The sequence below is a fragment of the Heterodontus francisci genome, chromosome 13 (assembly GCF_036365525.1).
Source record: "Heterodontus francisci isolate sHetFra1 chromosome 13, sHetFra1.hap1, whole genome shotgun sequence".
Taxonomy (NCBI): Eukaryota; Metazoa; Chordata; class Chondrichthyes; order Heterodontiformes; family Heterodontidae; genus Heterodontus; species Heterodontus francisci.
Window position 1 is genome coordinate 14,996,243 of NC_090383.1, and position 15,742 is coordinate 15,011,984.

The 15,742-nt window shown below is 41.4% G+C and overlaps 1 protein-coding gene across 2 annotated transcripts; it reads left to right on the top strand.

The window, feature by feature from the left end:
- Positions 1–9,877: 9,877 nt before the first annotated feature.
- Positions 9,878–11,159, top strand: LOC137376754 (homeobox protein Nkx-2.2a-like). 2 transcript variants are annotated; one of them, XM_068045737.1, is made up of 2 exons: positions 9,878–10,136; positions 10,516–11,159. In XM_068045737.1, exons 1-2 carry the CDS (start codon positions 9,878–9,880, stop codon positions 11,157–11,159), a joined length of 903 nt encoding a protein of 300 aa, XP_067901838.1. The 2 variants fall into 2 exon arrangements, with proteins under 2 accessions (XP_067901838.1, XP_067901839.1); XM_068045738.1 differs by having other exon boundaries at positions 10,579–11,159.
- The last annotated feature ends 4,583 nt before the right edge of the window (positions 11,160–15,742 follow it).

Genomic DNA, 15,742 nt, shown 5'->3' on the forward strand with positions numbered 1-15,742 from the left:
AATAAAAGCACTTCTTTATCACAGGTTTACGAGACCCGGCGTTTATTCCTGAGCTTTCACCGATCGGTCTGATGGCAGTTATGGAAAGTATTACTCAACAAGTGAAATATTACAGTATTGGTGAACTGCTCTCTATAAAACGATAAAGTCCCAAGTGCTGATAAAGAGCGAGGAGCCGGTTGGGGGGTGGAGAAGTTCAGAGCAGTAAACCTTTTATGGATTCAACAGTGGCTGTGTAGCTTGCAAAGCGGGATTTTACAATGTCAATCAAGACTTTTAAAGTTAACTATAAAAACAACAGAGGTGACTGGCGGTTGAAGAGCTGTTTGTTTTTTTTTGGAGAGAGCACACACAGCGGGACAGACAGATGAATTGCCCTCGCACCTGTCGGCCTACCTGTCTTCTCACAAATACAACTTCGGTCAATCATAAACTAGACTTCGAGTGACTGGGTGAAGGCAACTGAAACTTTTGCTCAAACAGGACCATCTCCAACAGAAAGTGCCGGATTCCTCCCCACCCACCTTTTAGCTGACGGCCATGTCTCTGCCTCCATTTCCATTATAAAGGTCCCTCTGTTTAGCCACAAGTACAGATTTGTTTTAACGTTTCGAGTGCACTGAATGTGCGGGATTATTATCGAAGCCATTTTTACAAGCACATTTCCATTCAGCCAGACAAGGAGAAACGCGCAGTGCTTATATTCACCAAAGGACTTGTAATACTGTCACTTTCCAACTTTCATTAATTCACTAAAGGCAAAGTGTTGTCCCTTTCTCTTCCTCTCTCATCGTGATATTCATTTAGACGGAACGGGGTGGCAAGTACGAAAGGACTTGTTTGGTTTTGTGCTCCATTGCAGACTACTTCCTAACCTCACTCAGAGGTGTTAAAGTGTATTGTTGCCTGCGGTGTGATAAATTTGCCTGTGTTACGTCTTGAGGCTGTTAGGGACGTCAAATAGAATGGAGAACAGTGAAAACTGGCTTAATAATAAGCGAAAACTGGCTTTTCCAGCTCGCTACGAAACAGGCTTCACTGCGACGAATTATTAGCACAATCAAGAAATCATCGATGGCAATGGACAAGACGGGCTATCTTGCTCATGTATGATCCATACCTCTTTATCAAACACACACATGAGATCCAATGCAATAAATGGATGTCACAAATAATGGCCCAAATAGTGCGGGGAAAAATTATACAACATAACGCCTTCGCCCACTCACCCCACCCCACACACAAACAAAATATATGGAGTACACTTTAAAGTAAAAACAAAGCATTTGGCATCACAAAGCCATCTTTAATCTCTCCAAGAACGCCAGTATCAGCGTATCTTATGTACACGAGAGGGGTTGACATATAAATAACATACCACATGTGGCCAGTTGGGTTTCTTTGCTTCTTAGATACCGAACGATTGCTTTGATTCGGGGCTTGGCAGAGGTCGGATGTAGAAGCAGTGATGGAAATTCAAGAAAACTTCTGAGCTTGGTAGCGGAAGCTAAGTTGGCGGCTGTTCATTTGCTGTATTTTTTTTTTAAGGATAGACGTTACCGATAAAAGTAGTGAGTGAGAAGAGAGTGGGAGGAAAGAGATACAGAGAGGGAGAATCGATTAAATTCCGATTATCGCCCAACTAGAGGCAGCTTCTGTTCGCGATAGACTGTCCCGGAGATGAACCGAGTGTGTTCAATGTAAGTCAGTTGGTTTCGAGGTTGGGGGGCGGGAAATGGACGCCGGGAGTGGGGGAGGGAGGGGGGGGGTTACTAAATGCGACATCGAGGAGCAAAATGTGTTTGCATTTATAGCCAATTTATTGCCAATGAACATATGGTCTGTATTTTGTCTAATGTCATAATCGAGAAGAGCAAACAGCGAGCAATCTGAAAGTGTGGAGAGGCACAGCTACTAGGCAAGCTTGTGTAAACGCTCTTGGACGATATTAAGAGTGGATCATTTTTGTGTGTGTGTCCCTGGGTATATAAAGCGCATCAGTCCTTATCTGTGCACGCACTGCTGACTTTCCATTTGGAGATACTTCATTAAACCAACGACATCTGAGCTTTAAAAAAAAACTGGCTCCATCACTCACTCCTCTCCAGCTATTGCCAGGTGAGCAATTTCAGTCAGCACTTTTATTCTCTAATGGATTTAACCTTTCCTCGGATTCGCGGCACCCGGCGCGCTGGAGCTGCTCGGCTTTGAATCAGTAAATGTAAATGTTGACGGATGAGTTTTGGAGAATGAAAATGAACGTGAAACTAGAAAATATTGTGGTTCAGGTGAACGGCCTCGGGTACGGTGTTTGCAACTGGAATATGTAAGCTTAGTGATTCCATGTAATTCAGCAGTTTTAAAAGGGTCTTTCCAGGAGCGTTTAATATTTTTGCTCTCCTGTGACGCGTTTAGAATGGGAAAAAATATGCGCTTGTACGGCAACTCTCTTTCGATCATAAATCAAACATTGCCGCTGCCAGCCGCACTTTAACTGTTTACTTGCACTGCGCGGTTTTATAGGCTGGATATCTGAGCGACACGCAACACAGTGTTTAGCGTTTTACCAGGTAAAGCACCCGACCACGTCAGCATGCTGGAAACAATAATGTATTCCCAACTTTTCCCCTTCGAGGTGGTACAATTTTAACCCTTTCAGAGTTACTCCCACCCGCTGCCTCTCTCCCATCCCCTCCCCTAACCCAGGCCCGGGAGTTCGGACTACCATGCTTGCCTATGTGAACAAACAAATGACTGACTGAGTTAGCCAGAGCAGCCAGATACAAAGCAAATAGATGCCATCTACACAAGTTGTGTTGACCAGTAGTGCCCACACATTAGAGTCGGGTTTGAAAATAAATGCAATTAAACAATCCAGCGGTGGAGTTAACAGTGGGAGATATTCGGAGTTGCGTCTATCTGTGAGCAAAAGACCTCAGATGATACGTATTGTTTAGTAGATGTTCATGGCCACACACACACACACAAACTAATCATCTTTGCATCTATAGACTGAAGCATGCAAAAGTAGCTACCTACTCAGGCGTGTTCTAATTTCATATATTCAGGTTCGGGTTCCGATTTGAAGATGATGGCTGTGACATATAAACAACGTCTAAAGAGGTTATACAATTAGAGCCAAGTGTCTTATTAAAAATACTTCGCAATCACTGGTTAAAATGTGAGACTATTAATAAATACTTTATATGCGCGTGGTAACGCGCACTTCCTCAGTAGCACTATTAAACTCACTGATGATATCATTTCATATTTTATGGGACACAGGGCTCTCTGATAGTGAACCATGATCTGTTGACTGCGCCATATCAAGCAAACCTACACAGGGAGTCACGATCGGCCCTGTTACTAAATATCACTGTCTCCCACTTGCCCTTCAATAAAACCCTCTTTATTAGGGATGATTCTAACCTGCTGTTGTGACAGTTCTGCTTTATGTCAGTAGAGTTCGCCAGTGCATCGGGAGTGAGTGCAATTCCTGCCTTGCTTGACGCCTGGTTTAACGAGCTGCGCGGTCTCCTGATTACAGATCGGATTCATGCGCAATTGGATATGTATGTTCCAACTGTAAGCTTTGCAAAGTGCTTTCATGCAGTCTGAATTGTGTGACTACATATAAGGTAATGGGGGCATAACTCAAAACTTTCCCGAACAAGAAGTAAACTAAAGGCCAGTTGGATTTGTTTCGGTCGATGGAGATCCCACTAATGTGACGCTTCACTTCTCTGACAATCTCCATGTATCTCCCAATATCCAAACACCGTAATGTTACTTGTTTTCTCTAAACCTCTTAGCATTGTTCTTCTAATAAAAGCTTTATATCATTTAATAAGAGGGGATGTACACACCTTGCGTTGTGCTGTGTCATGCTGTGCAAATATCCCACAGCGCGTTTTATTTTGACAACCTTGCAGCAATGACTGGCGTTTTTCAACCAACCATTGGCGCTTGTCCCTAAGGAACGGTCCTCGAAATAGGCGCTAAATCGCCCACAAAGTCTCCAACAACAAGATTCTTTTTAAAGTATTAATTAAATGTCGTCAAGCATGGACTTAATGTGTCCCTTTTTAAGAGAAAGAAAGATTGCAAATTAATCGTTTTAAGGTAAAACGTTACTGCTTTGATTTAACAAAAAAGTGGGCAATCTCCCCGAGGAGAGTGAGGGTGGGAGGGAGAGAGGGAGAGGCAAATCCTGATGTGACATGTTTAATCATTAGAGAAAGTGAAAGAATAAAGCGAAAAGCTTTTGCCTCTGAGGGAGAAAATGGTTTATTTTCAAATGAAACATCAGCAAATGAGGCGCTAAAATCAGACCCGAGGCGTTGTTTCAATCGGATTATAGAATGGTGCTTTGTGAGTGTTGTAGGTGATATCAAAATGGACTTCCCACAGAAACTCTGTTCAGAGATAGCAGCGCGTTCCTCTTGAATAACCGAACACTTGATAATAAATTTTTTTATTCATAACATGCGGTGATTTATTTTTCCTTCCTTTTTTTTCCTAGCTGTTTATCCTCAGGGAAAATTAACCCGGTTAATTATTATTGAGGAGAGTTGGGTTCCAGCGTGCAAAAATAAGCCTTCAGGAATCACATGCAAATCCAAATTTCAGCAACGCCAATACCACCGTAGGACATATTTCATCGCATTGTCACATTGGGAGCCCTTTGATAACGGGTTTCCAATCCCATTCTGCAGAACAAGCAATTAACTGTCTCTGAAGCATCGAACAATAAAACACAAATACTGATTATCGCCTTTTAACATTTTAGAAAGGATGGTTATTACCTTTGCTATCATTACTGTTTTGGAACACTTAATTTTATTTACCTATATCAAAACGCAGGTTAGCGTGCGATACAAGTATCTGATATTTTGAAAGCATTTTAACACGGTGCGCACAGCCTAATATTTAAAAGTGAAAGCGGACAGAGGCGATTCTAGATTTAGAATGTTTAAAAAAAATCTAAGGGTGCAACTCATTTAAACAGAAATTAGGATCTGCTGTTTATTAAGGTGCACATTGTGTAGAGTGTCGAACCAGAGCGAAGTTGCCAGTCCCTAACCAGTTGTATATTTTCTCTGAACGAATAGATCTACACGAGGTCCAGTAACATTAGTGCGTTCCCTGCGAAAATTGAAGGCAAAAATATTCATTCGCGAGGTCGCTGTTCTGGTATAATGGGCTAGGCATGCTATCTATACAATATTATCTTAGTACCTTTTTTTAAAAAATCGATTACATTTTATAATCTTACAGCTTTCTATTAATAGGAACGGCATTAAACTTTCTGCTATTAACAACGCCAGTGAGGACAAAGGAAATTGGAACGGAATTCTGCTTTTAACTGTATCATTTAATCATATGCCTGATCGTTTCAATTTTATTCGGGGTTGGGTTTAAGTCCTCAATGCCTGTGAAAACATTCGGCTAATAGCCCTGTCCGACTCTTATTTTGTGCACGGATCCTTTATTTCTTGTCATTTTTAATATTCATTAATTTCAAAATATCTGTATGATAGGAAATGCTGATGAGGAATATTTAGGGTCAAAATAATTTGCTTTACCCCTCTCTGAATCTCACTCACCTTTAAACGACAATACATGGACATGAATCCATAGAGCACTGTTAATTACCGACAGTAATTGCTAATTGGAACTGTCAGGTTAAGATGAATCGGCGCTATTCCAACGGTTAACAGGATGATCACTGTCCATTACTACGTCATTCCAATTGAGACGGTTTAAAGCCACCTCTAGTTCATTATGCGTGTGTAAGTTGATCCTATTATACCGAACCCAAATATCTCAAATTTAATTGATAAAATACAGCCACTTGCCGCAATGGTCTGGACCATCGCTTCAAGATTATTGTTTCTATTACTGTGCTAAAACCTAATCAAATGGGTAAAGGTACATTCCTTTGTTTGGCTCGGTTTGGAAGAAAACAATTGTTTGCCTCGACTCTCCACACATCAAATCACCACTTCAAAAGTTATTTGTGCTGCGCACTGGCCGAGACTGGAGCAGGGAGCCTCCCGTTTGGCTCCAGTGAAAAGGCAAATGCTGGTGAGTGGGGTTTTTTAAGCTACCTGCGAAAGTAAACAGGTAAACACAACTAGAGGGCACTTGAGCTGAAGTACAACCACTTATCCTGTGCACATTTACCTCTCCTTTTCAGACTCTTGTTAGATTGTTCAAATAACCCTCGATCCTATCACTCGCTTCAGCGGGGGATTAAGATTTTGTGTAAAGGTCACTTATCGCTTCTTGTTTCAGAGCCCACCCGAGAAAGAAACAGTTCAAGTCCAACAGACAATGTGAAGATTCCCAGTTCTCTACTGCTCTCTCCATCTCTGCATCCTCAGCTCGTGTTCCTTTCTTTTTACACACACCATCTTATCCTTCATCCATTATTAACGGCGTCCTCGCCAGGATTCATTCCTCGTCCTTTTTTTTTAAATACAGGAATACTATTTCTCTCACCGTGAAATTGCACAATGTATGTTGCAAACTGTGGCAAATCGGCAAAAGCACGAATTAAAAGAAACGCGTAACCAGCCAGTTACCTCTGTTAAAAAAAATATTTTAAAGGGCAGAAACCTGTTGAAAAATAAGATCAATCACCTGGAACACGCAGCAGTTTAAGCCACTGCAATCTTTTTTTTTTGCAAATGTTCACAACTGACCCTAAACTTTTCAGTATTCAGCACGGAAAGATTAGAGCAGTGGATAGACATTGGCCCCTGAGAAAGTAAGCTGCATTCATGGGAAGGAATTACAAAATTCGAACAATCACTCCAAAGTGGAGCAGAACCTGATCGATTGGACGTGTTGGTTGGAGAAGTGTGAGAAGTAGTTGAGTTATCAGCATTTCACACTGTAACAGCAAACCTAATCAGAGACCAAATGTGTTCACTACGTGCATTTTTCAATGGACTTTTGTCATCTTGTGATGCACCCAGCCATGGTTAATCATTCAGGAACCATTCCTCCCTACCACCACCCCCACCCCTCCCCAAACTCTGTGAGGACTTATCAGGTGGTCTGAGTTAGGCGCTGGAACCAGTTCAGTCACGGAGTTGATGTGGTTCTCCATGGATTCAACAGAGCAAATAAAACACAATTGTGACTTGTGTTTGACTTTGCGATAACAGAAAGCACATGGGTAATGGAACTGTTGAAGCCTCTGCATGTTGGGGACACTCAGCCCTCTTCAACGTTCAAATAGCAAAAGATTCTTTTTTTTTGTTGCTTAAAAATAACTGATTGCCAACCAATTTAAAGGCCTTTATTTGGCTTTTGAGTAGGCTATTTACAATTGGAGCTCGCGGTGAAATACTCGAATCTTTAATTTGTAGCCGTTGAACCAAGTTCTGCTACTTAAGCAGTGGTATAAACCCAGAGGGGAAATTTTTAGTAGATATAGCAGCAAACTTCTCAAATAATCAAATTTGTTCAAAAGTAAAATAAAGGCAAACTTATGATATATATTAACGTCTCAATATTTTACCCAGCAATAGGCTGAATTGGCGCAATGGCTAAAATAAAACCCGGCACCATTACAAGCCAGAATGGAGATATTGATCTTCTTCAATACCTCACAGTCGATATCTTCCGAGAGCTGGTTCGGGTGAATAAAGCAGGATACTGAGAGCCGACTTTCAGTTTTGAAGTTTCAAGTACGACCCCTGATAGTGTGACAGCTCTGTAATATGCTGTAGGCAATTTCAATCTTTACAACGGCAGCAGGAGAAAAATATTCATTACACATGAAACTTGCTATATCCAAATCCTACAACTTTGCACACCCAAGCCTCTCAGCACCTGGTTGTTTTAATGGCTGGCTAGGAACCTGATATTTTGTGCAAGTCAATAACCCCAAACTGTAGCTTTCCTTGTTTTTATTCTAAGCACTGACAATTGACATACATTTTCATATTTTAGTAGGGTTGAGGCGCTGGAATGCCTCCTATTTTCACAAAGAATAATATGCCATTACAAATATCCCAACCAATTTTCTGTAAAACATACAGAACCCTGCTCTAACTTGTACATAGAACTCTCCACGTTGCTTCCAATGTTTTAAAGCTAGACAAAACCATCGACTATGATGTGAATCGATTCCGGGCATAGAACGAGGGGGGAGGGGGGGTGGGGGGAGAGAGAGAGAGAGCGTTAACATGAAGGAGTTGCCTTAATATTGTGGAAGGGTTCAGAAATGAATGAAGAGATAGTCCATTGAAAGCAGTTGAATGCCATGACAACTAGGAACAACCTCAGATTTATTCCAAACAGTTAGAACACATTGTACCAGAGCGTCAATCATCTATTATGTCGCGACTGAAATAAATGCAAAAACTGGCCTCGGACAAAGGCTTCCAACAGGAGCCGGACATTTGTCTACATTTCCCCTATTGTCCGCAGCTTAGCAATCGGTTTGTATTTGTGTTTGCCCGGGTCCGACCACCCAAGATGCGGTGAGGAGTTGGTAAAACCTGCAGTATTGTCACCCAAATCACATACTATATGGGCGGCAGAGAGAGAGAGAGAGAGGGAAAGAGCGAAATCAACTGATCAACTATAATAAATTGCTCGGCTTCTATCACCGAAGCTATACACAGCCATTGAACGAGGATTTCTGAGAGATAGACCCTTTAATAAATTCACCAACTCCCCAGTCCATCTGAATAAAAAGTGTCTGAGAAAGTTGTCAGAAATTAAGAGCTGGTCAAAACCCCCTTACACAGAGTTACTTTTTAAAACAGGATTCATATGTGAGAGGAAAAAATAGAGCAGGGCTCCATCTTGTTCAATGACCATTCTATGACATCAAACAAGTTCAACGATAATCTAATCGAGACTTTTGACAGAAACAAACGATTTTGCAGCGTGAATATATTTGACATTAAAGGCACACATTAGCCGAATGGAAAATGATGAACTGCCAACGTAAAGTTCTCCTATCTTACGAATTCGAGCTGTGACCTACTGCTATTCTCAAATTGGCCCCCCATTATCCAGATCACAATGCTGTGGCACTTACAGAATATACCTACAATTGAAATCAAATTGCTGGAACCGGAGCCCCTGAGAGCTGGAATTCTCTGGCGCAAAGGAGAGCCCTGTTTTCCGGCTTACTGCCTGCAATTTATTTATTTATTTGCTTCGTGGAAAAGCGAGGGATAAATGCAAAACGCTTTCTAGAGCAATTTGTTAAATAGCGTTTTCAAGTACGCGGAATATCAGGCTACTTGGAGGTCCTTTGTATGTAAATCGAGTCCAAAAAAAGAGCCCTCCCCATCTTTGTAATTAATTGACACGTTACACCACTCATCATGGGCTGAAGCACCAATGGTGAAGCCTTAGATAACTCCCCCCCTCTCCCAAAAATCCCCCCACAATTTCCCATCGGCAAACATAGTCTTCATCCACTTGACTCCCAGGACCCGCCCACACGTGTTCAACCTTTGGCACTTTTAAAAAAAAAAATGCTTTCTCTCTTTCTCTGCAGGTTCATGTATCGAGACCAACCTTATAGAACTTGATCAGTGTTAGGAATGGCTCATTCGTTCGACATCACAGTGTGCACGAACTAAGATTTGAACTGAGCAAAGCTTTGATAATTTTGCTGGACTTAGAGAATTATGATGTTTTTTTCTGGGGAGAGGGAGGTCACACGCTAACTGTTTACACTAAATGGTGCGATTCAACAGGAGCTTAGACCCAGCAGCAACTAACCAGTCCGCCTTCCCTCCGCTTTTTGTGTCTGTGTGTGTGTCTCTTCTTCTCAACAGCGGATTGAAGGGGGGGAGAAAAACTGGTGCTGCAACTTTTCCTGCATAAATTTGGCCAGAATATGTCGCTGACCAACACAAAGACGGGCTTTTCAGTAAAGGACATCTTGGACCTCCCTGACACCAATGATGAGGACGGCTCGGCGGCCGAGGCGACGGAGGAGGATGGGGAGGCTGCGGACACGGCCAAAACTTCGGGGTTTGCGAGGCAAAGTCCACTGGAAACTGTGCAGAGGCTTCCTCTGAAGAACCCCTTTTACGACAGCACCGATAACCCGTACACCCGGTGGCTGGCGACAACCGAGAGCATCCAGTATTCCTGTAAGTGCTGCATACCCATCAAATGGAACAATGCGACTTCCAGTCTCTCGTACAATAATTCACTTTGCACGCTTAGTTCACTCAGAAAATAACTTAAAATCATTCATTATATCTATAGATATTTCGAAGTATAAACGTAGTGCGTTGTATTACTGAGTATATGACCATGTGATTTCCCCTATATAAAATGTTTAATGGCAGTGAATGTATATCGAGATTTCAACCAATCTGAAAGTTGGAATATAACAGGAACTGATCTGAAATTAGAGGTTGGAGGTATTATCTGAAAGGTTTGGAGATCAAGTATTTTTTTCTGGATTTTTTTTTTGGGGGGGAAGCGATCGAAATCTGGTCTTACTGTTAAACGATAATAGAAAAGTGACAGTTTTACGAATTATTTTTCTCTCTCTCTCTGTCTTTCTGTCTCTGTCTCTCCCTGTAGTACACGGAATTTCAACCGGCAGCTCACAACAACAGAACTCCTCCAGTAAATCCTCGGAGCCTTCCGCCGACGAGTCGCAGGACAATGCGACCGAGACTTCCAGCAACGGCAGCGAGTCCGGGAAAAAGCGGAAACGGAGGGTGCTTTTCTCCAAAGCTCAGACTTACGAACTGGAGAGACGCTTCAGGCAACAGCGGTACCTGTCAGCGCCCGAGAGGGAGCATCTCGCCAGCCTCATCAGGCTGACGCCTACCCAGGTGAAGATCTGGTTCCAGAACCACAGGTACAAGATGAAGCGGGCCAGGGCCGAGAAAGGTATGGACGTGAATCCCCTCCCCTCGCCAAGAAGGGTGGCCGTGCCCGTACTGGTCAGGGACGGCAAACCCTGTCACGCCAGTCTGGTGACGAACGCTCTCAAAACCCAGGACTTGGCTGCGGCCACTTTCCAGACTAGCATCGCCTTCCCAGCCTACACCACACAGTCTCTCCAACACGTGCAGTATAACTCCCATTTCAGCTCTGCCAGTAATCCCCAGTATCACACACACCCGCTGGTGCAAAGTCAGCAATGGACTTGGTGAACCTTTGTATCAGGACTGCTTGAGAACTGAGGAATATAAATATATATATGTATGTGTGCGCATGTGTGTATATATATTATCACATATATATATATATATATGAACACACATTTGGAACTGTGATTCAGCTGAGCTTGTTTTTTTGTTGCTGTCTGTTTACAGAGTATATATTGACTGAAAACGGTCCTCTGCTTGTTTCGATCCGCGAATTCAACTCTCTCGTGACTTGTAAAGTATGTCTGTTGTTGTAGGAATGTTTTCTCGTCACTTATATTCGTGTATAAAAGACAAGTGAGTACAAAAGAAATGACACTTCTAAAATCGTGGAGAACATTTTATTTCACCTTCCCATTTTTATATGAAACTTGAAATATTTATGGGGCTTTGTAATTAATACGCGCGGCGTTTAGTTGTGTGTTTTTTTTAAGAGGAAGGTGTGGGTAGGTGACAGGGGGCTGGGAGTGGGGATGGGGTTTATTCCGGTCGTTACTACCTGCCCGAATTAGTCTTCAGGGCGTTTGTTGAATGCCAACATTTTCCGATGTAAAGTAGATCATGTCAAAAACTGGAGCAGTCGATGCTTCCGAGAATAATGGTGTGAATAATGACAAAAAAAAAGCGCCTTGATGAGAGATTTTCCGAGTTTTTTTATATTAAGAATTTTAATAAAATGTTGTGTCTGAAAAATAGTACGTTTCCCTGAATGGTATTAACCGGTGTTTAGGGGAGAGAAATGCTACTGACATTTGCCAAGATTTGAGTTTGAAGGTGATCCCGTGTAACTATTATTATGGCGGCGCAATGTACACCACCTCCTTCCCCTTATTGTGTTTTACAATATAGTATATATATACCCTAAATAATTTCCCAGCCGAGCTGAGTGGAAATACACAAGTTCCATAATAATTTAAAATGGTAAAATGTTTATTTAAATACAGAGAAAGATACGTTCAGTCCTTGCTGGCTTTAAAATGATGAAATAGCTTTTTTTTAAAAAAAAGAGCGAATTCCATCCAGTCGATGGGTACATTGAGGACACACTTCGGCTGCTTGTTCTGCTTCTCAAGGGCCGTGCAGGGTAAATCACTGTTGAAATAAAATAAACGCACTCACTTAAAGTTAAAGTGCTTCTTCAGCTGAGGGGCTTTTGACGCCAATACAATCTCAATGGGCTGACTTTGATGTTGATGATTTGCACGCTCTCGTGCAAGAACCTACCCAGTAACTTATCAAATATGGGTTTTAGTGGCACGTAAATAGGCAACTGACTTTCAAAGCCACTCGCTTGTTTGTTTGTTTTTTAATTCGGCAGACTAATTCCAGGCGCAAGTTTTCTAAAAAAAAACGAACGGGTTTCCCAACTGCTGAAAGGTTTTGGGAAATAAACTGACCCGAAATGAGTCGGCAGAGATTTTAGTATTTATCCTATTATACGTTAGAAACTGAACCAGTACATCAGTAATGGAGAGGCGATTCAGTTCTATCAGAATGCGTGTTTAAATCTCGCTTATTTTCCATGTTATATCATTGGCTTTAAACACCAGCTCATAGTATTCTGGCGAACGAATGGGAGAATGTTGGCGCGAATATATTTTACTGGTCCCGTTACATTAAAACTTCACTCATTCTTCGAATTTGAAGCGAGCCATTGAATTTAAAGAATTTAAACTTTGGTCAATAAGATGAAAAACTGCAACAATTTCACACAAGTTTGCTAAGGGATTTTTTTGGGGGGGGAGGGGGAGCCCTTGGGGATGCAGTGGATCAAAGCACGTAAAACAAACTCGGCAGTCCCAACTGAGTCCCCTGCAAATCTATTGGCGATTATCAGATTTAATTCAATATCTACAGTAAACAAGGTTATCTGGGCAGAATCTCGGGCGCATTGCATTCAGCACAACTTGCACATCCCGTGGAAACAGCCGGATCTCCCATTCCTGCTGTCTCTTTCACTTTGCCAACCAGCCCTAGCAAAGAAACGCAAACTATTACTCAACTGGTGAAACGGTTATCTCCCCGTTTTGCTTCTCTGTAATACAAACCCGCCATCACCTATGCAACTTCTTTCATTTCTGTACGGGATAAACGTGAGTTGGATGTTTGAAAACAACATTGGCCTGCCGATTTTAACTGAGACCCCCAACCACCGACCCCCGCAACACCCCCTCCTCCGCCCCCCCCCCCCCCCCCCCCCACCCCAATCCCCGCTCACAGAAATACATTTGAAGGAAAGTGTTCGCTGACATATTCAACTAGCTTCAATAATAATTTGGAGCAAATAATGAACTGAGTCTTACTATATAATGGTTATGTCCATAGGACAGTGGTTTGCGGAACACAACTCAACAAACACTATTAAATCCCTTCGGATTTAACATCGTACTGACATTCAGAAACAAGATCACTGCTGAAGAATCGTTCCTTTTCTTTAAAAAAAACTTGGATTACAAAAGGGATTATTTACAAAAAACAAGGAAAATGTTAAGTGCGTTTAGTGTGACAAACTATTATAACATTAAATAATGTAATTTACTCGTACCTTCTGTAACTCAAAGTAGGACAGGGAGTAGTGAGGTCTCTTTTGGGAACCTATCAAGTCAATAAAATGCACTGGATTCTGTGTGGCCCCCAAGTCCCCAGGCCCTATATTTCACACATTGACATTTGTGTAGTCTATCTTTGGACAATATACAGTAGGAAGACAAAACAGCACAAAGGGTGCGGGTTGGTGGTTAAGGATGTTAGAGGCGTGCATATTAACAAGGCAGAAATTCGGTTTCGGCGCTATTCAGCTATTATCAGAAACCAGTGCATCCCGAGATTGAGGGAGAGGTATGGAGGCGTTTTGTCGTAGCTGTCAGTTTGTGACAGTGCCATTGTGACTCTTGTTGTACATGCTGTATTCCATATGTGCAGCTGGGCCCAGGGAGGGGAGAAAGGAAACCTCACAAAACCCAAATTGTGTCGAGCTTTCAAAACCAGCATTGTTGTCTCTGAAAGGAAGACAAATTAAAAATTCGTGCTATATCTATTCTGGAACTCCTCTTTCACAGATAACAGCGATCCTTTTTTTCTATATATGGACAAGAGTGTGTCGCATTAATTCAAGAGGAGAAAGATGTCCAAACATGTTTAACTGTTTCTATCTACAAGTAATTCCAGAATGCCTCCTAACAGCTTCTTTATACTTTGCAAACAATTTTAACCCAATCATCCCCTTATCTAAATGCCAGCAATTTTGATCGAATAAAAAGGCAAAACCAATTTAGTATTCTCGCTTTCAAAAACGGATGAGTTTTTCCTTGGTGACAATGGAATCGAAAGCTTCCTATTGGTTAAATTAATATTTGGATTCATAACTCTGGTGCACACCCCGGCCAGAAATATTACTTCAAGTCGCGTAATTCCAAAGTTTAAGAGGGGAAAGCAGATAATGTTGTTTGATGCCACAACGAATGCTATTAATTTGTAAAATACACATTAGGGTTCATTCGATCTAGAGCAAAGAGTGATAATGAGCTGGTTTGTGCGTGCGTTTACAAATATTGTTGTTTAATTTGATTTTTGAAAAATAGACAATTACAATATTGTGTTCTATAATTCTAGTTCAAGTGAGGCACATGTTACTTTGCATGTATAAAGATAAAGGTACTTCCAGATCAGGATGCAATTTTTTAACGTGAGTAAAAAATATTCTTAATTTATTTGAAACCAATTCACTCTAAACACGTTACCGGCAGTTATCGAACAGTCCATCTGCGAGAATTTATTTTCTGTTAAACGTAGCATGTCGCTATGGCGTAAACTTTCACACATTCTTTAATCGTTTTGTTGTGCCCGGGAACAGTGTCCATGTATGCACATAGAACATTCTCGGCAAAGCTGCTTTCATATTGTACTGAAGAATATTGCGATTTTGTCAGGGCTTTGTTCTTTATGTGGATACACTCTTACATAATAATTTGTAACTATTGCTCTGTACGATAAATGCAGAATAGAAATGCAGACACATTTGCTGTATGTACTTTAGGGTATAGGTTAGATATAATTAACTACATAAAGCAAATGCACATGGCCGCCTATAAAGTTGAGATCTTTCCCTTAGGAAAATATCTGGAATATGTTAATTGTTGCATGAAAGGTTTCAGAAAATTATACTCAACAATAGACAAACAGAAAGTATGTGTGTGTTTTTTTTAAAAAAGCAAGGAGACAGAGGCTGCTAGGATTTTCAAAGATGTTTCAGACTTTGCCAGAATTGGTCAGTTTAAACTCTTGCACATAGAAATCAAACCTACAGTAAATGAAACTGATTAAAGGTTTTTGACAAGAAAATAAAAAGACGCGTGTCTTTGTATTTAATTATCAGGCGTGTTTTCCAACATCACATTTGTCTCACTTGCAAGAGTCTGATTATTGAAAAACAAATAGAATATTTGCAGAGCATTATAGTGGGAGCCTGCAGTTTATTTTGTTGTTATATTTGTTAAGGTGAATTGTCACATAATTGCCTAAGTATCGAAGGCAAACAAAGGAGTGATTGCATTGGGTTCGTTTTACACAATCTCTGCAAAGGCCAACAT

Excerpts from the sequence above, each read along its gene's own strand:
- LOC137376754 (XM_068045737.1), top strand. The coding sequence starts at position 9,878 with ATGTCGCTGACCAACACAAAGACGGGCTTTTCAGTAAAGGACATCTTG. Across the intron at positions 10,137-10,515 it reads CGAGAGCATCCAGTATTCCT|TGACAGTTTTACGAATTATT; the intron begins GTAAGTGCTGCA and ends ATAATAGAAAAG.